The sequence below is a fragment of the Eretmochelys imbricata genome, chromosome 9 (genome assembly GCF_965152235.1).
Source record: "Eretmochelys imbricata isolate rEreImb1 chromosome 9, rEreImb1.hap1, whole genome shotgun sequence".
In the NCBI taxonomy this organism is placed as follows: domain Eukaryota; kingdom Metazoa; phylum Chordata; order Testudines; family Cheloniidae; genus Eretmochelys; species Eretmochelys imbricata.
In genome coordinates, this window is record NC_135580.1 from 2,735,619 (window position 1) to 2,758,659 (window position 23,041).

The following is a 23,041-nucleotide window of genomic DNA, read 5'->3' on the forward strand; positions in this document are numbered from 1 at the left end:
AGCTAGGCAGAGCGTGGCGCTCAGTACGTGTCTTGTGTTTGCTAGCTCTTATTTGCACGTCTTTTATTTGTATCCACTAAAAAGCCAGGGCTTCGTCTCTTCTCAACCCTTCCCCAAAGCAGCCATGATTGAATAAACAGGATTCTGGACACGATTTGTGCTTCCTCATTTTGATTTTTCTAATACCGTGCCCTTCTTAAGGGGCCAGTCTCCACGTTAGTGCTTCTGGCATACCCAGTTCTGTTGATTGAGATGGTGAATTGGGGGGTCTGTGGTCTTCCTCCCCATGGGGTTGAGCTGTCGGCAGGGGACAGTGAAGTTGCTATTATCTGGTGCCGTATATTCAGCAGAATGGCCTGCTGATAGTGTCCCTACTGAGGGACAGCTTCCGTGCTGGGGATGGTGAGTGCTGCAGAAACACAACCTCCGTAAGGGCACTTTCATCACAACAGCTATAAAAACTAGACCTAAAATGTTTGATTTCTTTGAGGTTCCTAATTTTGATTGTACCTGTGAAGATGATCTAGATCTATCGTGTACCTTAAGCCTTTTTCATCCGCCTTCTCCATTGTATGCTTCTTATGAGCAAAGCTTTAATTTGCATTTGTTTAGTTATTAACATAAATCTAGAAACTATTGAGGTTGAATGTCTTGGAGCAACTTATAGTGAAAAAAGATGGTCTTGTGGCTAAGACAAATTAAACTAAATCAGCCAATCTGGCAACATTTGATGCTTTTTCTTGAAGCCCCAGCTTCTGGAGTCAGTGATAGCATGAGAATCTCAACTTTCTTTTTTATAAAAAAGTTTTTTAGCCCTCATATTTGCAGAGAAAAGCCTGAAAATGTGACCTGAGTGCACATTAAAGGTTAAAAAGCCAGAATCAAATGAAAAGACACCCCCTCCCCCCAAAAAGAAACCCTCATGATGTTTAAAACAATTGTCTGACTTTTTGAGGCCTGACTCTTTTGACCATATGCTGGCTTGGCAGTTCTGCAGCCTGAAACTCGGTGAGCTTGTGAAAAATTATCCATGTCTCTCTGTGCTTTCCTGGCTTCACGTGGGAACTCTGAGGTATCCAGATTCTGTGAGAGAAGAGAGCGTGAACACAGTGTAACCAGCTGGCTCCAAACTCAAATGCACTGGCAATCTGGCAAGGCTTGCAGCTGGATTTCCTGGCTAAAGAACTTCTTAAAGAAGAATCCAAGATTGCAGAGGTTTAACAGAATCTCGTGCTTCTCTCGATGGTTGCACTGCTCTGGTCTCTTGTTTTTTGCACAATTAGTACTACCACTGGAGGGGGCAGGGCGGGTCTGGATGCAAAAGAGAATGTGGGAACCACCAGGCTAAAACAAATTCATTCCAGGAATAATTTTTCCTGTGGGTATTTTTGATCTTTCCATCAATGAAGTTACTGGTATCTCACCAGCTCATCAAGGCAGTAGGTGTTCTCTAGCATGATGGTGTGAGCTTGTGCCCATTCTAGGCTTTGTTCTGGAATAGATCCAGAACGAAGAGATTAGACCTTACAGTGTATTGCAACCAGCCTGCGGCCGCCTTGTATCTCCACTTCCTGCTATGCCACACTTAGTGGAAAATGGTTGGTTGTGGGGTGGAGAATCCCCGCGAGCCGACAGCAGCATAGGCCCTGTGCCGCGCAGCTGAGCAATTCCAGCCACATACAACCAGCCTGTTCGTTATAGCGTGGAAGGGATGTGACCAGTGGAAAACAGAGAACCTGGGAAGAGCAGAGGGTGACCAGTGCCAGGATGTTACCGTAACAGCTGGCTAAGCGACTCCTGAGACTGTCTTTATGTTGTGGAAGTATTAAGCCTCTGGCTGCTCCACCCCGCTCAGCGATATTGCCACCGTGTTGCAAGGCACCTGTCAATGAGGTGGAGGTAGCTGGAGCTGCAGCAGTTACATTCTCTGTTTTACTGACTCTCTAATTGCTCTTGCTTCTCGGTCAAAGGTTAATGCTGCAGCTGTCAGGCCTTTGTTCTCAGGGAGTTATGGACCGCTAGATGGAGCTAGTGAGCGTGATTCCCTCACTCTAGCTCCTGATAAATTGACATGGCACCTTCTGCCAAATCCTCTAACACAGGGATTCTCAGCCTTCTTCTTTCTGAGCCCCCCGAGACATGCTATAAAAACTCCACTGCCCACCTGTGCACAATAACTGGTTTTCTGCATATCAAAGCCAGGGCCAGCGTTAGGGGGTTGCAAACAGGGCAATTATCTGGGGCCCCACACAACAGGGGCACCCACAAAAATACATTGCTCAGGTCTTGGCTTCAGCTCCTTGTGTCAGGGCTCAGGGCCCAGGGCTTCAGCCCCATGCGGTGGGGCTTCAGCCTTCTGCCCTGAGCCTCAAGTGAGTCTAATGCTGGTCCAGCCTGGTGGACTTCCTGAAATCTGCTTGGGGCCCCCGGTTGAGAACCACTGCTCACCTCAAGTGATCACTCTCGTCACAGTGTGTATGGTAACACCCATTGTTTCATGGTCTGTGTGTATATAAATCTCCCCACTGTATTTTCCACTGAATGCATCCGATGAAGTGAGCTGTAGCTCACGAAAGCTTATGCTCAAATAAATTGGTTAGTCTCTAAGGTGCCACAAGTCCTCCTTTTCTTTTTGCGGATACAGACTAACACGGCTGATACTCTGAAACCTGTCACTGCTCTAACAGATGACAACGTTCATTTGCACTTAAGCTTCTAAGTGACTATAAATGCCGAGAGTGTGCCGATGGCAAAACCTATTAGATTATCCCAGCCATTGCTCTGCTCTTTAACCCGGGGAAGCAGGGCGGGTGTTCCCACAAGGTCACAGAACAGGCTTAGTTCATTGGCAGAAGTAGCAACAGCCCCACTTAGTATAACCTCAGTGCGATAAAACTGGAACAACTGCGTGTGAGGATGCATGAGACTTGCAGCCACTTCTCAGGGGCTGTCCCCAGGGTAGTAATAAGTTCAGGGTTGGGTGGGGGGAGAGGGGAATCCACTTAGATCCCCTCCAGTGGCTACATCTGTAATACTGTCTTAAGTGGAGCTGTACCATTTTCCACTAGCTGAGAGTTTGACCCATTCTTGTTTTCTTCCGTGGCTATGGAATATGCCCATATCCAATAGGGGCTCAATGCACTCGGTGTATATCAGAGCTAAGGAGGGTATTTAATAGACCTGATTCTGTAAAAATGTGGCGCTTGCCATTCTCTGCTGTGCTAAATAACCTGAGCGCCCCTATTTGCTCTGCTGGGGAAAGTTCCCCCTCTTCAGATCCTGGGGTTGCAGTCACAGTTGTGTTTATTTCTGCCTTGATGCTTTGTATAGGGGTGTGGAGCTCGCTACTGCCTTCTGACCCAGGACCCAGATCACACACACCCCCCCCCCCGCCAATCTTGGGAGGAGATTTTTATTATTAGGAAATCTCTGCCACCCCAAAAGGTGCCCCTGGGTTATCTGATCAGACAGGCCAAGGGGTCACCCGTTCACAAGGTGGATTCTAGAGGATCTGTGGGAGGCCAAGCCCATCCTCCAGGGATGCTCCATTTCCTCCTCCCCCGTTGCTCTGTCCTCTGGAGGCCTTCCCCTAGCGTAGCTCCACTGGACCCCCGTCATGCTGTCTGGAGCGTGCTCACAATGGTGAGCACCAGCATCAGGGCAGACCCCCGAGACTGACTGCATGTTCTACAATTCGATTTCACCAGCTCGGTAACCGATGTGAACACCTGAAGCAGTGTAACCGTCTTACCAGACAGTCCCCTTGGGCACTCCGGTCTGTTGTGCCACCCAGGCAAACTGGACTTGGTGATGGTTGCTGTGCACCAAAGGATCACAAAACGTTCAGGTTGCTCCCAGTCCCAAGAGACCAGTCACTTACCCCAGGTCAGTTTGTATTTCAGATCTCACACCAAAGACAACACAAATAGTCCTATAGTAAACTAAGAGTCTGTCTACACAGCAAAGAAAAACCCGTGGCTGGCCCGTGCCAGCCAACTCAGGCTTGTAGGGCTGTTTTGTTGCTCTGTAGGATTCTGGGTTCAGGCTGAAGCCCGTGCTCTAGGATCCTCCCACTTTGCAGGACTCAGGAGACCTGAGGTCTGTTCTTGGCTCTGCCACTGGCCCACTCTGTGACCTCTGTCAAGTCACTGCACCTCTGTGCCTCAGTTTCCCTATCTATAAAAGGGGGAAGAAAGACAACAAACTCATTTTACCCAGGTGTGGGTTTTTCTCTGCTGTGTAGACATGCCCTAGCTAAGGCTTTATTAACTAGGAAAAATAAATGAGTTATTTACAGGTTAAAGCAGACAAACATGTATACACAAATGAGTTACAAATGGTTCCAAAAGGTAACAGAGTTGTAGTAATCTGTTAGCTCTGAATGTCTTTTAGGGCTGTTTTGTAGCTCCAGCCCTGTGAAAGTCCAAACAGCCAAACTCTTCATGTCCGCTGTCTTTATTTCCTTCCAGAATTCAAGCTGATGGGACAAGCCCTTGCACGTAGCCTGTGGAGGGGCAAGTAGCAAAGTCTTTGTATTGTGATATTGCGCAATGGCTCATTTCATTCTGATAGCCCTTCCTGATGGGCAAGAGGTGATTCCTTTCATAGGGATTGTCAGGGTTCCCTCCCCACTCTGAACGCTAGGGTACAGACATGGGGACCCGCATGAAAGACCCCCTTAAGCTTATTTCTACCAGCTTAGGTTAAAAACTTCACCAAGGCACAAATCTCTATTTGTCCTTGGACTGCGGTATGCTGCCACCACCAAGTGATTTAACAAAGAACCAGGGAAAAGGACCACTTGGAGTTCCTCTTCCCCTAGCAATCCCCCCAAGCCCTTACACCCCCTTTCCTGGGGAGGCTTGAGAATAATATCCTAACCAATTGGTTATAAAATGATCAAAGACCCAACCTCCTGGGTCTTGGAACAATGGAAAAATCAGTCAGGTTCTTAAAAGAAAAGTAAAAAAGGTAAAAATCATCCCTGTAAAATCAGGATGGAAAATACTTTACAGGGTATTCAGATTCAAAACACAGAGGATCCCCCTCTGGGCAAAACCTTAAAGTTACAGAAAACAGGAATAAACCTCCCCTCTTAACACAGGGGAAATTCACAAGAAAGACAGTAGATAAACTAATCCGCCTTGCCTGGCTTACCTCTACTGGTTGCAGTATTGGAGACTTGGATTGGGATGGGTTGGAGAAGATGGATTTCTGTCTGGCCCTCTCTCAGTCCCACCTAAACAAAAAGCACAAACAAAAGCCTTCTCCCCCCACCCCCGCCCCCAAGATTTGAAAGTATCTTTTATCCCAAGTTCCTTTGGCCAGGTGCCAACCAGGCTATTTGAGCTTCTTAACCCCTTACAGGTAAGGAGGGATTTTAGGCTACCCTTATGGTTATGACAGGGATTTAGCATTTTAAATGAGGTTGTCTTGGTTGGTGAGTTACACTGTTCAGAGCAAACGTTTTACAGCTATAGCACAAACGCTTCAGTATTACCTTATGGCTTGGGATACCGGCATTGTAAGTAGGGTTAATACAGGCCTCAATTTACAAGCATTCCATGAAGTCTAAACACATTTCTTACGAGTCCACTAGCCATCTTAACCAGACTACCACACAGGTGAGCTGGGCTGTTTTCCAGCAGTGAATTTGTCAGTGCTTGGCTGAGGCCTAAAGCCATGGCAAGAGCTGTCACCTGGTCTGCCAGTGCTCCCCCCCTCCCGGATCTGCGGCTTCCCCTGTCCCCTGGGGGTAGATCTGTGAAGCAGCCCCAGCCTGCCGTGCCTACGTTAACTGTTCCTGTTTTCTGAGAAACTCTGTGGTGTTGAGAGAGGATATTCCAGTGTCGTCTCCTCCCCATTCCCAACACAGGCCCCTGGCCTCCCCCATGGCAGCACTCCTGGAGGGTATTCAAGTCCCCTTTGCATGCGGGAGCGATTTGTGTGTGGAGTGCCCCTCTCAGTGTGGATCTAACGGGGTTGGTGGAAGGGCGAGCTGGTCCCTGGAGGTGGCTGCATGTCGAGGACCTGTGCTGGTCTGTCGAGCACGTTCAGCTGTTTAGGGAGAACCACATTTTGGGTGGATCCTAACCCCTTGCTTCCGCCTCCTCAATGCCTGCAGGTGCCTTGTGCCTGTTTTGAACCAGTTGTCGAGCCAGTGTTCTAGCTGCATTCACTCAGTGGTGATGAGCACCATGGAAATGCCTGGAAACAATTTTAGAAACAGAATGCGTACCTAATATCAAGGTCAACACAGACTATTAAAGGGATCCTCACTGGGTCATCTTTTGAAGTAAAAGATTCTGCGTTGGGACCGTCAGAGATGTCGCAAATAGGAAGACGAGGAGGAAGAGAGATTTTTGGTGGAAGGAAATAATATGGGGGCATCTTTGTCCCTCCCACCCACGTTATAAGGAACCTGTTGCTTTCTCAAAAATGCCATTCCCGCTCTCACAGGCCTCTCCTGTCTGAGGGGGGTAATCTGGGATTCTTATCACATACAGTGGCTCTCAGATGTCCCATGGTATACAGCCCAGTAGACTTAACCGTAGGATAATGGAGGGTGTGAGAATGGTTCGGTTGCATGTGAGCTGCTGGTTTCATGCTTGAGCAGTTGTTGCAGGGTTATCAGAAACTGGACACTAAATACTGAAGGATGTGATCAGGTCCCCCTCTGTTGATTACTGGTTCCATATACAGATGGTGGTGTGGGGGAAGAGGGAGTATAGCAAGTCTTAGGGCTCGTCTACACTAGAAAGTCAGGTTGACTCAGGTACTTTGGTCAGGGATGTGAACGATCCACACGCCTGAGCGACGTAGTTGGGCCGACCCAAGCCCCAGTGTAGACCGCGCTCGGGTGATGGAAGAGTTCTTCTAGCTACCGCCTCTTGGGGAAGTGGATTTACTACCACGATTGGAAAAAACTCCTCCCCTGCTGTAGCGAGTGTCTACACTGCAGCTGAGCCGCTGTCGCGTTTCTAGTGCAGACAAAGTTATTCCTGCCAAATGGTTTATGGGAGATTTTGTGAGGGAAGGACCCAGATCCTTGTGTTGCCCAGTAGCCGGGAAGTATCGTTTTAGAACAGGAACGTATCGGTGGTGGGCATGGCAAGCCCACGTTTCTAGGAGGAGTTTACCCTGTCTGTAAGTAATTGTGATGGGTTCCCCCACCCTGGGGTGCCACCTGGAACGTGGGTACCACTGAGCCCTCTGACTCCCCAGGCTGGGCTCCCTCTCCCCCAAGCTGTAGACCGTCTCCCGGCCTACACTTCCACCAGCATTCACACAGGGAGGGACACAGCCAGCTGCAGTTACATGCAGGCTGGCCAGCCACTGCATGAATCAACAATAGAGAGGCTACAGCCAGGATAATCCCCAACCCCGCAGGCACACACCCAGAGTAAGCCCATTTGAAATACAGATCCCTAGTCAATATTTATAGCTTCACATACAAAAGTGGTACATGCATACAGCAAATCATCACTTTTCCAATGAGACCTCACAGGGCCTGCCTTGTACAAAATGCGTCACAATTATGCCACAATCGTAATAATATTACTGTGAAGAATATGGGAGGCAGTGTGTCAGTGGTCTCCATAGAGAACAGCCAGACTCGGGTACGGAAGTGAAATGTCATGGCTGGGTCACTGGAGACAAAAATTATGTGCTAGCTATCCATGTACAGGCCCAGCAGCAGCAAAACAAGGTCTAGTTCTTATATAGACATTTTCATCAGTGGATCTCGGAGTGTTGTACAGAGGGAGTCCAGTATCCGTATCCCCATTTTACAGATAGCGAAACTGAGGCACAGAGGTGAAGTGACTTGCCTGAGATCACACAGCAGGCCAATGGCAGAGCCAAGAATAGACCCCGGGTCTCCTGAGTCCCAGTTGGGGGTGCTATCTCTAAGCCCCACTGCCTCCCACATTCGGTGCACCCCTGGTTTCACACCGACTGAAAGGGGGTCGGGGGGAACACTGGGTGTGGATGTGCTTCTCTGAGCACAGCACACGTGAGCTGTCTGCAAACAGGGCTCTGTGGACTCATTTAACGATTTGTGCCTCTAGAGACTAGAAGACAAATAGCAAACTGTATGTACCAAGGGCAGTAAGCCGTCCTGGAGAAACCCCAAGTGCTGTGCGTACTCTGGTCAAAGTCCGACCTGATGGGACTGCGGGCCCCCTCTCCTTGGCGTGACTGGGAGGCTCCCGGGAGTGACTGCGAGCGGAGTTTGTTCCTTGTGTGTGTATAGAATTGCTGTGACCATCGCTGGGAGGCAGCCGGACCTGCCAGCAGAGACACCTGGCAGCGACTGGTCAGTTTTGAGCCTGCGCTGGGTTTCCGTTGCGTGAAACACTGAGGGCTTTGAAGTCCGACTTCAGTCTCGTCCCAGGTACAGCCGCGGCAGCCCTCTGTTTCAGTGTCCCGCATGATGCCACAGGAGGGCACCTCTCACCAGTAGCCCATGCTGACCCGGTGGACTTGTTGGGGAAGGCGGAGAGACTGTCCACTAGGTGGGGCTTGGTGCTTGGTAAAAGCTGCGTCCGGGGAGCAGATGAGCTGCAGACCAGGGCTGAGTTGAGGCCACAATGTCTGTCAGGCCAGATGTCTGAGGAGCTGGCCAGGGGTTGGGAACAGCAGAGATGCTGCTAGCAGTGTGGGGACTGGGAGTGTTGAATACAAGTCATAGGGGTCCAAACCTGGCAGGTGCTGCAGGGTCCCTCCTTCAAAGCACTCGGTCACCTTGCAGGACTGGGCCCCAAAAGAGTAAACGCCTTGAGTCTCTTCCAAAGCAAAAGCTCCTGGGCTGAAGCCTCCCTCTTGGTCACACCTGAGCAGCGCCCCAGGGATGTAGGTGGGGGCAGAACCGGGCTCTCTTTGCCCACCAGGGGCATGGGTGGATTCTAGTATTGCTTCTAGAGCTTATTTGGGATGCAATCGCTGCAGCACTGCTGAGAGGCTGGAAACCCCCAAAAAGATAAATGCTGTACCAGGGCACCAGTTAGGTAGTAACTTGGGGTGCAGACATCTGCAGCTTAAAGTAGTTAGTTGGCGGGCACAGTGATTTGGGGTGAATACTAATGAAATACTTTTTTTAATGAAAAGGCTGCCCAAACTATGTACTAGTGCCATCAGAGATCAATGAAATTCCACTAACTGCTCTGTGTCCTAATCCTAGAGCTGCAGCCTTATTTTGGGGAGGGCGTGTGGGTGCATTGGATGGCTGGCGTCTCCAGCTCTTGGCTCTTTCAGAGTCATCATTTCTTTTCTATTGGCTCATGCTCCTGGCGTTACATTACCCAATTTCCACAAGGTAGCAACCCCTGACTTTCAACGTGAGGTTTTAAAAATAGTTTCCCAAAATAATATTTAAAAAAACCTCTTGAGCTCTCAAAATTCTCTTGAGCTCTCCTTCAAAGGGCAGGTTCATTTAATGACACACACTTTGAAAGAAAGTGGCAGTAAAACACTTCCTAAAAAAAGAGACCGAGTGAGATTACCAGAGCCTTGTCTGCAAAAAGCCACTTTTTGACCCATCAAATTCAACAAAGATTTTGCCAGAGACTTCAGTGTTTTAGCCTAGTTTTCTTTAGCTCCTGACAGGGGAGTTCAAGGTGTGTGGGTTTTTTTTTTGTTTGTTTGTTTGTGCCAAAGCAGCTCACCTTGTTAAGACTCATGTTTCCTGCCGTGTTGGATAAAGGATCCCTTTTGAACTGGGTCACAGAGGTATCCTAAGACAGAATTGTCACCACCTTCTATTTGGTTTGTAATGACATGTGCAGGTTGTAGAAGGTGCATTTCCATCAGTGGAACAATGATGACTGAAAATATAACTTGAGTGTTTATGAGAAATCATATTCTGGTTAAATAAATGGAGGCCCAATGTCAAGGAAACAAATTTCAAGAGTAAAATATACAATGCTTTCTAATGTTAAACAGAGCACCATCAAGCTACTTGCTGATTATATCTTTTCTATCCGTTCTTCCCTCTCCCCTGCTTGACTGCTGCCCTCCAAACTCATGGTCCTTATTCAGACCATGATGTCCCTCTGTTCAATTTGTGATCCTCTTTCTGTGCTTTGCTTTCAGGGCCAGATTCTGATCTCAGCTTCCCTGGTGAAAATACAGAGTAACTCCATTGGATGAACAGCGTCGTTCCTGCACCATGAGTTGGTGATCAGAATCTGACTCCCAGAGTCTAATTTACATTTTTCCTATCACCCTTAGGCCTCAACATACAGGATATCTGCTCGCAGTAAGGATTCTGACAGAGGCATGAAGTTAAAAGAAAGAAGTGTCCCAGTTTCTTCCTGATCTTGTAAAGAAAGCATAGAGATAAAAGCTTGACTTTTAAATCAAGAGTGCTAGTTACCTGCCGTGTGTTCTGCAGCCTGCTCACAAAAGATGGCTAAAAGGAGAAAAATCTATAGGGCTCCAGCATAGCAATCCGCAAAGAATTGCTTGCTTGGCTTGCCTCCCATATTGGACTGAATTGGCATCACATGGCTTATTCTTTCCACTTTGACCCCCCCCAAGGGTGCTTCTGTCAACACTCCCCTAACATGCGCTTTGTAACTCAAGACTGCTTTAAAGAGCTCACTCTTCTGTTTGCTCAATAGAATGGGAACTTGCACTGCTCACAAATAGATTTACAATTAGCAAGAGGAATGGAAGAATCTGCGCACACCTTCACCGAGTGCACATTGCTTACATTAAAGCAGACACATCAGCCGCCTTTAATGAAGCCCTTGGAATTAGGTGTGAGTCACTCTAGGGCAGTGGTTCTCAAACTTGTTTGATCGGGCCCCACTTCTTTGTGTCTGTAGTCGTTTTCGCTGTCCCCTGCCCCACAAGTACTGCCACCCGGCTCCGAAGGCGGAGCGGAGAGCAGCGGCTGCTGGCCGGGAGCCCGGCTCCGAAGGCAGAGCGGAGAGCAGTGGCGGGCAATATGAAAAGTGTTATCTGTCAATATCGCTTTTCACAGCAGACTTAGAACCCCATTGCCACCCTTGCTTCTGTGCTGCTGACAACCAGAGTCCCGCTGCCTCCAGGTGAGGGATTGGAGCGGGGAGAGCCTGAGCCAGGGCTGCCTCCCAGTGAGGGATTGAGGATTGGAGAGGGGAGGAGAACCTGGGTGGCGGGGCTCCAGCTGTCCCCTTTATCCCCGCCTCCTGGGTGTGCACGGCCCTTCTGCACGACCCCCAGCCACCCAGGGCTGACAGTCAAGGGGTGGCGGGAAATAAGCACACAGCTCGCGCCTCCCATGACATGTTCCCACACCTCCCTTCGGGGGCCCGCCCCATCGTTTGAGAACCGCTGCTCTAGGGGAAGGTGGGAGAACACTGCAGTGGGTTTTCCTTTGCAGAATGTTCCTTCCTGCAACAGGGAGAACAGTCCCCAGGATTTGCTGTTTGTGGTAGGATTCCCAAAGAACTGCAAACCGCCGGCTCTTGCGCTTCTGTAAATGACCCTGGCCGTGCCTATGTAACGAAAGCTGTGCCCCAGCTACCCTGCCTGAGCTAGCTTGAATGCAGCTAGTGCGGGGACCAGTAGCAGTGAGGGTGGTACAGAACAGGCTTCATCGAATCACAGAATATCAGGGTTGGAAGAGACCTCAGGAGGTCACCTAGTCCCCCCCCCCCCAGCTCAAAGCAGGACCAATCCCCAACTAAATCATCCAAGCCAGGGCTTTGTCAAGCCAGGCCTTAAAAATATCTAAGGAAGGAGATTCCACCACCTCCCTAGGTAACGCATTCCAGTATTTCACCACCCTCGTAGTGAAAAAGATTTTCCTAATATCCAACCTAGACCTCCCCCACTGCAACTTGAGACCATTACTCCTTGTTCTGTCATCTGCCACCACTGAGAACAGCCGAGCTCCATCCTCTTTGTAAACCCCCTTCAGGTAGTTGAAGGCTGCTATCAAATCCCCCCTCACTCTCCTCTTCTGCAGACTAAATAAGCCCGGTTCCCTCAGCCCCTCCTTGTCAGTCATGTGCCCCAGCCCCCTGATCATTTTTGTTGCCCTCCACTGGACTCTCTCCGATTTGTCCACATCACTGCTGCAGTGGGGGGACCAAAACTGGACGCAGTACTCCAGATGTGGCCTCACCAGTGCCGAATAGAGGGGGACGATCACGTCCCTTGATCTTCTGGCAATGCTCCTACTGATATAGCCCAATATGCCGTTGGCCTTTTTGGCAACGAGGACACACTGCTGACTCATATCTAGCTTCTCGTCCACTGTAATTCAGAGCAGGTTGGCAAGCAGAGTATGTACCTAGGGTCTATGCTGAGCTGGTACCTGCCTATGCTGCCCGGTCTTCCCTGTTGTTACCTGCCCTGCTGGATTTGAGCTAGCTCAGGAAGGCTGGCCTGGACGCAGCCCTTGTTCTGTAGACAGAGCTGATGTTTTGTTGATGGAATTTCACGGCATTTCCCCCAGCAGCCGAGTGTGACAATTGCCTGGGGAAGTGAAATGGTTTTATATTAAAGATGTGGGGAGTGAGGCAAGGAGAGGCTATGTGTCGTGCTTGTGGTTACACAGCAAATCCGGCAGAACTGGCGGAGAACCCAAGAGTCTGACTGCCAGTTTCGTGCTGTAACCACTAGGCTGTGCCAGACCATGGCAGTGGGGGGCGAGGGAGGCTGCCCTCTCATCCAAGGTGCAAGAGGCAGCAGCCCAGTGCCCCTTGGTTTCCCAAGGAGCAGCAGCAGCAGGGACCCCCTCCCCGTGGGGGCAGCAAGGAAAGCTATCTGTAGGGGTCACCTCCTCCCCCAACTGCCTAAAGGGGCCGGGGTGGCAGCAGACAGTTGTCCTAGTTCATACTCCAGCGGCTGGGCTGTACCTGCTGGGTGCAGGGACTGGGCACGCTGCACTTTTCCCCACCTACCACACGCAGCCTCTGCTGGGGTAGGGTTGGCAGGACACCTGCGTGGCCCTGGGCCTGGGTGTTAACACCCCATTGAGAAGCACGAGGCAGTCCCATCTTTTCCCAGTCTGTTCCAGGCTCCGTGCAGACTCAGGCAGGCACCTCTGCCTCTTCCACATCTGGGTGCCATGGCCAAGCTTTTCTTTCCAACAACGTGGGCTAGAAATGGGCATTTCTGTTTTAAACGGAAGCTGAGCTGTTGCTTTGTGTGACTTCACGAGCAGTGGCTGTTGGCGTGGGCCCGCAGTGCCTTAGCGCTGTCTCCTGGATGGTTCTGGGAGTGTCCCAGGGTCAGTGAGTCTCCATAGAACACACCCAAATCCTAGGCCAAACCTGGGCAGCCAGCGGGAGTGGTGCTCTGTGCACGTGCCGGGGGGGCTATTTTTTCCAAGCTACACAAGGGCTGAGGGGCAGAAGCTGGGCGCTTGTCGCGTGGTGCAGCTATTTTTAACAGCTGATGCTGTGTGGCTCTGTGCTTCGCCTCCGGTCCGATTTGATGGCGAAGTCAAGAGGTGACGGGAGAAAATGCAGTAGCAAGGCATAATGGCTGGTTAGCACAGCTTTCTTGTTGAACTCCAGTGCACGGCTGCCCGCAGGCTGCAGGCTCTCCCTTCCCATAAGCTCTCATTCGTTTTCTTCTAGCAAGTCTCCAAGCTCTTCCCTCAGGACCAGCCCCTGCCCTCCCTGCAGTCCTGGGTTCGCTGCTGCTGCTTTCACAGCAATCCTTTACCAGCTCTGGGCCATATGCTCTGTAGCAACTCGGGCTGGCTGGTTTTCAGAGGCTGCAGAGTTCAGTGGACTAGTGCTTGCCCTGTATCCTAGTAGGATATAAAACAGGTAGGGGTGGGGGAAACAATCTGATACGGGACTATGTTAACACCTGGTTTGAGACAGAGCGTGGGGCCCAGCGTGCGGGAAGATATGGCAGCTCAAGTTGCATGCTGCCTGGAGGAGATAGTCCAGGCTGAGCAGTGGGTGACACTGGGCTGGGGGGAGCCTGGCCGGGGTACGCATTTGCTTGGTATATCCCTTCTGCTGCTTCCACCAGCAGGCCACTAACGATCTGCAAAGCAACTGTCCCTGTCGCCAACCTGGTGGAGATGGAAACATGGCAGATCTAGCCCCTGGAGCTCCAGCTTGTCCCAGAGAAGCAGTGCATATTCTGATGCTTATCCAGAGCACATAAGAGACTGGGCTGTATGCTTTCTGGGAGGTCTTCCTCTTCCCCATGCAGCAGAAAGATGGCTTTTCTGCTGCATTCCGGGTACTCGGGCTGCACTGGAGGTCACAAGGTTTAACCTGATGAGACCAGGTTGGTCTTATTAGCATAGCCTATCTCCCTTTTTTCAGGCTGGTGCTTGCTTTCCTTATTCTCTAGCTATAGCTGCTTAAGTAAGACATCAAGGCTAGATGAAAGATCAGGAAATGAATGGATGTCTGAGAAGACGGTGGTGTTTCATTTCATGGTCAGTTTCTCTGTAGAGGGGACTGTAAATCTGCTTATTTGCATGAAGTATCTCCTTGGGTGGAAGCAGAGCCCTGCATGCACAGCGGCTGCTGTGAAATCAATTCACATTGAAATACCGTAATGGGCTGAGAGCTTCTCTGCATTACTTAATGTACAGGATACGTTGTGTCTTGTGCCTTGAAGCATCCCAGTTCATTCGAGGATATATCCCAAAAGGAAAAGTTAGGTAAAGCTCGCCCCTCCTCCTCCTTTTGTAATGCTCTGCCCTCCTTTCCCTTGCAGGATGTGGGAATAAAAATAGATCACGTTTCCTGTTATTAAAAGGACAGTGATTTATTTTAACAAAAATAATCTCTCTCGCACACACAGTGTAGCCTAGTGGAATGTGCGCTAAATGACAAGCTCTGTGACTGTGGGCTCTGGTCCCAGAGCTTCCACTGACTGCTGGTTTTAATACTTTTATGTTTAACAATCCTTAAGAAGAGCCAAGATTTCATACCTTGGGGCAGTACTCGCTAATTTCATAGGTAAGAAAACAGAGTTTCTGTGATCTCACCTCAGAGAGAACTGGGGAAAGAATCCAGGTCTCTGAAGCCAAGTAGCTACTTGCCAAACAAGCTTTCAGAGGGAACATGCCAAAACGAAGTACTTCTGTAATCCACTCTGACAACGTATGGCTCTGTGTTACCCTCTAGCAGCAAGGCCATAGGTAGAGGTCTATGACTCCTCTCCTGCCTTAATGTTGAGAGATCAGATCTTTGATCCCAGGTGGTAGAGGCTCATGCTTTTGCATCCACAGGTCCTGGGTTCAGTCCCTAAAGACGATTCAAACAGGGACCTGTCATATTTCAGTGTCTGTAACCTCTAAACCACAATCTGCTTCCAGAACCAAGAGGAGAAAACAAGAGTCCTGATGCCTGGCCTTCCACAGTTGTTTCTCAAATATTAGGACTTTAGTTCACTTGGACCATATCCTGCCTCTTTAATATTCCCAGCCTTGCTAGACTAGATCGGCCTGAGTCAGCTGGGTATACATGGGGATACAGGTATTTGGCCCAATCAATTGTGAGGCTTGATGCCAAAATAGGATGCTCAGTTTACTGTTCTCATGTGATATTCCTTTATATATTTTCAAATACTCAATAGAATTGTAAATAAGAGGGCTGGTTTGAGTGCTTAGCAAAGTCCATAGGCCTCCTAAACACCTCACTGAATCTTGTACGTGACCAGCTCAGCTCTTCACAGAGCCTTTCATTTATGGCTTGTGCACATCTTAAATGGAGGAGACCCTGTTTCAAACCCCTACTTTGTGGTCTTCAAATGTAGCAGCATTGCTGGTCCTAACCACTCACAGAGATTCCTTCTCTGGCTGCATGCTGGAGCTCCTGCTATTTTTGATCAGCGGGTGCTCATGCTGCAGTGTCTGGAGGGGAAAGGATGCAAGCTTCAGATGGGCTTGGATTTAAAATCTGCAGCTCTCCAGGCAGAGAGATTTTGACAGACCAATGGTTCATCTCCTGTAGCCATTGTGTGGACATTAATGCTTTGCAGTTCCCGATGGGCTGGTAGATCCATATGTCTGCAAGGAAAAGAGTGGCTGGTGATTTATTACACTTTCTCCTTTCAAATTTCTGAGAACTTGCAGACTAGCCTGGTAGTGGAGCTCACACACAGGCTGTTATCTCTAGAAGAGTTGCAGACTGCTTATCAAAAGCATTCTCTGACTGCTGGCATTTCGGATGGCTTTACAATGGGAAACGAACACTTCCAGTTTTGTTTTACCATAGGGGAGCAGAGGGGCCTTGTCAGCTGGGGTGCAAGACGGTCAGGGGTCCTCTAGCTGTACCCAGGGGGCTTCAGCCCTATAAAAGCTGCAACTTCTTACAATCGCACCGCAGCCTGGGCTCAGAAGAAGCTTCTCCCCAGCTGAACCCAATCGCTGCTGCTGCGAGCCCTGCCACATTTGGCTCACAGATGGGTCCATCTTCCCCTGTCCCAGCTGTTGCCCCTACTGAGCCCCATGGGTTTGAAGGTTGGTTGTTTGGGTTCATCCACCACCTTCCTCTAACATGAGACAAGACAAATGACAGCTTGTAAAGGTTCACAAAGTGTGTGTGTGTGTCTCTGTCTCTCTCTCTCTTACACACACACACTTTAATTCTGGAAGTGCTGAATATTGGTGGGTTTAACCCTCAGATGGGGCTGGTGCTGTATGTTTTGCTTTTAAAATATTTTTCTGTCTTTGCAGCCAGTTTTCTGTGTTTTTCCTCAGAGAAATCGCCAACCCCATTTACATTTATATAGAACTTTCCAAGTGAGTCTGGCTGGTGGCTGTACATCACATGCAATTAGTGATGCGGAAAGTGCCAAATACGTGTTCCATGCTAACATTCTTAACTGGGCAGAAGTCTTGAAGGTAGATTTAAACAGTGAAAGAGTCGTTATGTTTGGAATATTAGATGGAGTGCTATTCTGCCCAGACCAGGGCTGTAACAGCCAGGGACTCTGTGCTCCACAGGACTAAGTTGTAATGCTGTGATCTCTCTTGTACTGTACGTAGGTTTTGGGGGCCATCCTATAGAATTTAATAGATTATTTTTATCCCTCCTGTAGCACACCACAAAAAGTATTTAGGAAATATATATTTGTCAACTTCTACAAGTTTTAAGAGTAATTTCCGTAGAATTCTCTTACATCCTGGCCCTGAGAATATCTGAAAATTTACCCATGGGGGCGGGGTGGGGGGGTACGTTGTGGTCCTATGTTAGAGGGAGTGTTTGTACCAGCCTACAGGCAGGACTGGTACCTAGCAACTTGTCCTGCATAAGGGGCAGTGTGTAGGGCAGCACAGGTCAGAAGGAACAGAGCAGGGATCCCATTAACTATGCCAGAGTCACAGTTCTGGCCCTGCTCGCTGGGGGGAGTAAGCTTTCCCAAGCTTACACCAGCACAGGTTGCTTCTCCCTCTGCCCTGGCTAGGCGCTGCTGGCGGGCGTGTCGTGGGAGCGAAGGAGGAGAGGGTGCATTGGCTGGTGTGTTGGAAGGGGGGGACTCCCAGCCTGGTGGTGGCTGCCCCCCCTCCTCTCATCATGACCCCAGGGTGTGAGTAGCCCGGGCAGGCGAGTCAGAGGGAGCCTCGTCCCCTTTCCCCCCTGCATGGCTGCGTAGGCTGGCTGACGACTCCGCCCTAAAAAGCAAGTGTTTGGGGGCAGAGTGTCAGGGCAGCGTCTGGCAGAGAGGGCAGCAGGACTCTGCATCGGGTGCACTTTTTTGGACACTAGGTAGGAGTGAGCGACGCTACCTGGTCCAGGGAGACAGGCCTGGTCCCCAATTCCACCCATCAGGCTAATACAGCCCACCATGTAACTAAGCCCCCTCAAACCACCTTTGGGGGTGACAGCAGGGGCCACGTATGGGGAGATCACAGAGCAGGGCTGGCGTGAGGGAGGCCAGACTCTCCCGCTCTTCCGGAGCCATTTCTCTCCCTGAGGCCAGGACTGTGTGGAGGGAAGAGAACCCCAGCCGTGGCTCTCAGCTGGCAGGAAGGTGACCCCGACTTGGGGCAGGGAGGGTGAAGGGCACTTGCAGGGAGCAACTTCAGTTCTTCAGGAAGAAATTGAAAGCTGAATGGAGATGGAGAAGGATGTGGATAAATTGGAGAGAGTCCAGCGAAGGGCAACAAAAATGATTAGGGGTCTAGAACACATGACTTATGAGGAGAGGCTGAGGGATTGTTTAGCCTGCAGAAGAGAAGAATGAGGGGGGATTTGATAGCTGCTTTCAACTACCTGAAAGGGGGTTCCAAAGAGGATGGCTCTAGACTGTTCTCAATGGTAGCAGATGACAGAACGAGGAGTAATGGTCTCAAGTTGCAGTGGGGGAGGTTTAGGTTGGATATTAGGAAAAACTTTTTCACTAAGAGGGTGGTGAAACACTGGAATGCGTTACCTAGGGAGGTGGTTGAATCTCCTTCCTTAGAAGTTTTTAAGGTCAGGCTTGACAAAGCCCTGGCTGGGATGATTTAACTGGGAATTGGTCCTGCTTCGAGCAGGGGGTTGGACTAGATGACCTTCAGGGGTCCCTTCCAACCCTGATATTCTATGATTCTATGGAGGCGAAACGATAAATGAGGGGGAGAATTGTCGGGAATCTGTGTTAAGACCCAGAGCCAGCTCTCTGTCCAGAGGGTGATTAGAGTCTGTCTTCACCGCAGAGAGAGACCAGAATCTTACTTGGGGTTGTCCCAACCCCTTTCCGATCCACACACAAAACCCTCTCACCCAGGTGTTGTGGTGCTTTCACCCGGGATAAACCTTGCAGTGAAGTGTCCCTTTGTAGTTTCTGGCACCATATTGCATGGCCTTTAGTTAAAGACCAACTGCTTTTCCTCTCTCCACTCCCCCTCCTTGCCAACTTGCTCTCCTTTGTGTTCCCATTTAAGCCTGGTAGTGGAAGGGTTCAATCCGGCATCAGTAATGTAGATGGAAAGAAGCGGGGCACGAGGCTACTTTATAAAATGTGTGCCAAGAAATAAATCACTCCCAGAGTGACACCTCAAAATGTGTAGTATGTACTGGTTGTCCGGGGGGATAATGCAACTGTCCAGTATCTTATAACTGCAGATCTCAAAGCAAACTAAAACCATTGACAAAGTGGGTGAGTATCCTGATCCTCCGCTCACAAATGGGAAACTGAGGCACGGTCCTGCTAACTGAATTGCCTGAAGTTATACAGGGAGCCTGAGGAAAGCGTAACTCCCAGTCCTGAACCTTTAACAACAAGACCAACTCAAATAGTGATAATGGCTTTCAAACAGTCAAGTGGTCAAAAGGGAGCTAATTTTTAAGCCTAAAATTTTAAGTTGACTTAGAAATCGAGTGCAATGTGGTGTTTTGTTTTGAATGTTGCAGTGGTTAAGCCTCTCCTGTTGTTCTTAATTAAAAAGTTTTAAAAACTCAACAAAAATGAAAAATTTTAACTTCTGCACTGTATAGGGGGCAAAAAAGTGGTGTGGTTTGTTTAGCAATGACAGTAGAAGTCCAGTATTCACATTCACGTGGGAGTTAGGGCAAGTCATTAAGGGAATGCCACCTTCCTTGCAACCTGAAGGATTAGTTTCCAAATTAAGTCAATCAGGATGTTCGAGTGGAGTTACTCTGTGAAATTCCCTCCCATAAAGATGGGGAAACAACCACAGACCTCACTGAATTCAGAACTAAATGCAAAGTCCATTTCTCTGGCTTAGCTTTCCCTGTAAGTTCCACAGAGACACTCAAACACAAACCAAAAAACCTACCTGCTAATCCAGCTCTGCCCTTCCCCTGCGGAAACAAGAGAGGTATGGACGGAGAGAGAGGCGGTGTTAACGTTTGTATTTTGAAATTAGTGGGAGGCGGTTGGCTACTCAACGGTGGGAGCCCTACTAGCTAGACAGCTAAACCTGGTTTTGGCAGGGCTTAACGGGAGTTAAATTTAGGTCTAGAAATAGCCTGACAATTTTTTCCAAAGCCCTTTGCTCTTTCCATCCAGTACTGCTAAGTATGATATTCAGAATCAGCCTGTTTTAACTAGACAACATATCCCTGCATTGAAAAGGGGCCCTGCTGTTGACTTCTGTGGGAGCAGGGACTGGCTTTATCCTTGGCAGAGGCTCACTGTCCAAGGGCTGTCAGGATGGAGCGTTAGTGTGTGGCAAGTGGGCCTGTCAATGTACAGCGCAGTAGTCTGGCACACACTGAGCATCCATGTGGACCTTGCTATCTTGCACTAAAAGTTCACTAGCTTGCATTGACCTGCTGCTGTCCAAGCATGCTGGGGAACTTTTAGTGTGCAGTAGCAGTGTCCACAGGGCCAGTTAGCGTGTGGCACACCCGTGCGCTATAAATTTCCACCCCAGCTTGCTACGCTAACTCTTCTAGACAAGACCTCAGACTCGTGTCTCCTGTAGCCTATATGAGCAGTGCTGGATTTCCATGGTGGTTGTATGTCATCTTTGACACACAGTAGCTTTTAATGTGAATTAAACATGCAATCCAAAAATCCGTCCCGCTTTCTGACTCTGGCTTCTCTTGCAGGGATGGTGCAGAAGCTGGACCAAAAGCTCCCAGTAGCCAACGAGTACCTGCTCCTTTCAGGCGGGGTCCGGGAAGGTGTGGTGGATCTCGATCTCGACGAATTAAATGTTTACGCTCGAGGAACGGACTATGACATGGACTTCACCCTTCTGGTGCCAGCGCTGAAACTGCACGACCGAAACCAGCCAGTCACGCTGGACATGCGCCACTCAGCTCTGTGTCACTCGTGGCTGAGCCTTCGGCTGTTCGACGAAGGTACTATAAGTAAATGGAAAGACTGCTGCACAATTGTGGACCATATCAATGGGGCCACCAATTATTTCTTCTCTCCTACGAAAGTGGCGGACTGGTTCTATGACTCCATTAGCATCGTCTTGTCTGAGATCCAGAAGAAGCCGCAGCGAGGGATGCCCAAAGTAGAAAAGGTGGAAAAGAACGGAACTATAATATCCACCATCTTGGGAGTGGGCAGCAGCCGCATGCTGTATGATATTGTCCCCGTAGTGTCTTTCAAAGGGTGGCCAGCGGTGGCCCAGAGCTGGCTGATGGAGAACCACTTCTGGGATGGGAAGATCACGGAGGAGGAAGTCATTAGTGGGTTTTACCTAGTGCCTGCCTGTTCCTACAAAGGCAAGAAGGACAATGAGTGGAGGCTGTCGTTCGCCAGAAGCGAAGTGCAGCTGAAGAAGTGCATCTCCAGCAGCCTCATGCAAGCCTACCAGGCCTGCAAAGCGATCATCATCAAACTCCTCTCCCGCCCCAAAGCCATTAGTCCATATCACTTGCGGAGCATGATGCTGTGGGCGTGCGACCGGCTCCCAGCCAACTACTTGGCTCAAGAGGATTATGCTGCCCACTTCTTACTGGGGCTCATTGACGACCTGCAACATTGCTTGGTCAATAAGATGTGCCCCAATTACTTCATCCCCCAGTGCAACATGTTGGAGCACCTGTCCGAAGAGACAGTCATGCTGCATGCCCGGAAGCTGTCCTCGGTCCGCTCGGATCCTGCAGAGCACCTCCGAACTGCCATTGAGCACGTCAAAGCTGCTAACCGGCTAACCCTGGAGCTCCAAAGGCGAGGCAGCACCAGCAGCATCCCCTCCCCGCAGTCAGACGGAGGGGACCCCAGCCAGCCTGATGACCGATTAGCCAAAAAACTGCAACAGCTGGTGACTGAGAACCCAGGGAAATCCATCTCCGTCTTCATCAACCCAGACGACGTCACGAGGCCCCACTTCCGAATCGACGACAAGTTTTTCTGAGCTTTCGCCAATGCTTGTTTTTATTTTTTTTTAAAGACTTTACAAGGTGTAGGTTGTTTTTTGGTGACACGGTCCCTTGTTTTTTACATATCCAGTGTAGATTGGATTTGTCAGGAACAAAACAAACACATGATAATTCCTGGTTCTGCTGGACAGTGCAGACTTTGAACCCGTTTATTACTATTTCATATGCTGCTTTGATTCTCATCCCCCCCCCCCATTGTTTTTGTGTGTGGTTTTTTAAAAGGAGAACTTGAGCCATAAACACACATGCCCACATCATTTCTTTTCAAGCTTCCATAATTATGCACAACTTGTTTGGGTGGGGAGGAGAGAATTCACCTTCCTCTGTGTAGAAACATTCAGTTGTTCTTTTCAGGAGCTTCCATCACCATAAAGAACTTGGGTGAGATTCCAGACTGGGAAGCGCTACTTGGCATTTTTTGCTGGCCAAACCCCCACCTCCCACCATGGTGAATGTACTGTGTATCTGCTCTTCACATGTTCCTCACACTGAGGGAGCAAGGAGACTTGAAAGAGCCGATGATGCAACAAACAATTAATTGTTTGTTTTTTTCGGAAGCCACCTCTTCTTGAATGTAATTGTTCGTAATTGGACCTTGTAGGGCAGGGAGGGTTTTCTGCCGCTTTTCCATGTGGAATAAGGTTATGGAATGTTAGTTTTAGTGTGTGTAATTATTCAAAGCCTTATTTAAATTCTCTATTAAAGAACATACCATTATAAATGTTAATTGCACTAATGAAATCTTTTGCCATTACCTCAGCACCACTGTTTGTGTTTCTTTTATGATTAGCAGCGATTCTTAAGGCCTTATTCTGCAAGGTGCTGAGCACCCTCAACTCCCATTGTCTCCAGCGGCACTCCTACGATTCGGCCTTTCGAGAGGGCTCTGGCTTGTCATTAGTCCTGTTACACTCAAGAACACAAGCAGGGGCGGGCAAACTTTTTGGCCTGAGGGCCGCATCAGGTTTTGGAAATTGTATGGAGGGCTGGTTAGGGGAGGCTATGCCGCCCCAAGCAGTCAGGCGTGGCCCGGCCCCCGCCCCTTATCCCCACCCTGCTCCCTGTCCCCTGACCGCCCCTGGACCCCCCACCCCCGACTGCCCCCCGCTGCCCCATCCAACCCCTCCTCTCCTTCCTGACTGCCCCGCCGGGACCCCTTCCTCCATTCAACCCCCCCGTTCCCTGCCCTCTGACCGCCATGACCCCTATCCACACCCCTGCCCCCAACGACCCTCCCCACAACTCCCCTGCCCTCTATCCAACTCCCGCACTCC

The 23,041-nt window shown here is 49.6% G+C and overlaps 1 protein-coding gene across 1 annotated transcript in view; it reads left to right on the forward strand.

The window, feature by feature from the left end:
• The window catches only part of MB21D2 (Mab-21 domain containing 2), a 92,577-nt gene extending 70,835 nt beyond the window's left edge, over positions 1-21,742 (forward strand). The window contains exon 2 of the mRNA XM_077827302.1: positions 20,478-21,742. Coding sequence (XP_077683428.1) covers positions 20,478-21,742 — 1,265 coding nt within the window. The remainder of the gene's footprint in view (positions 1-20,477) is intronic.
• Positions 21,743-23,041: the final 1,299 nt, after the last annotated feature.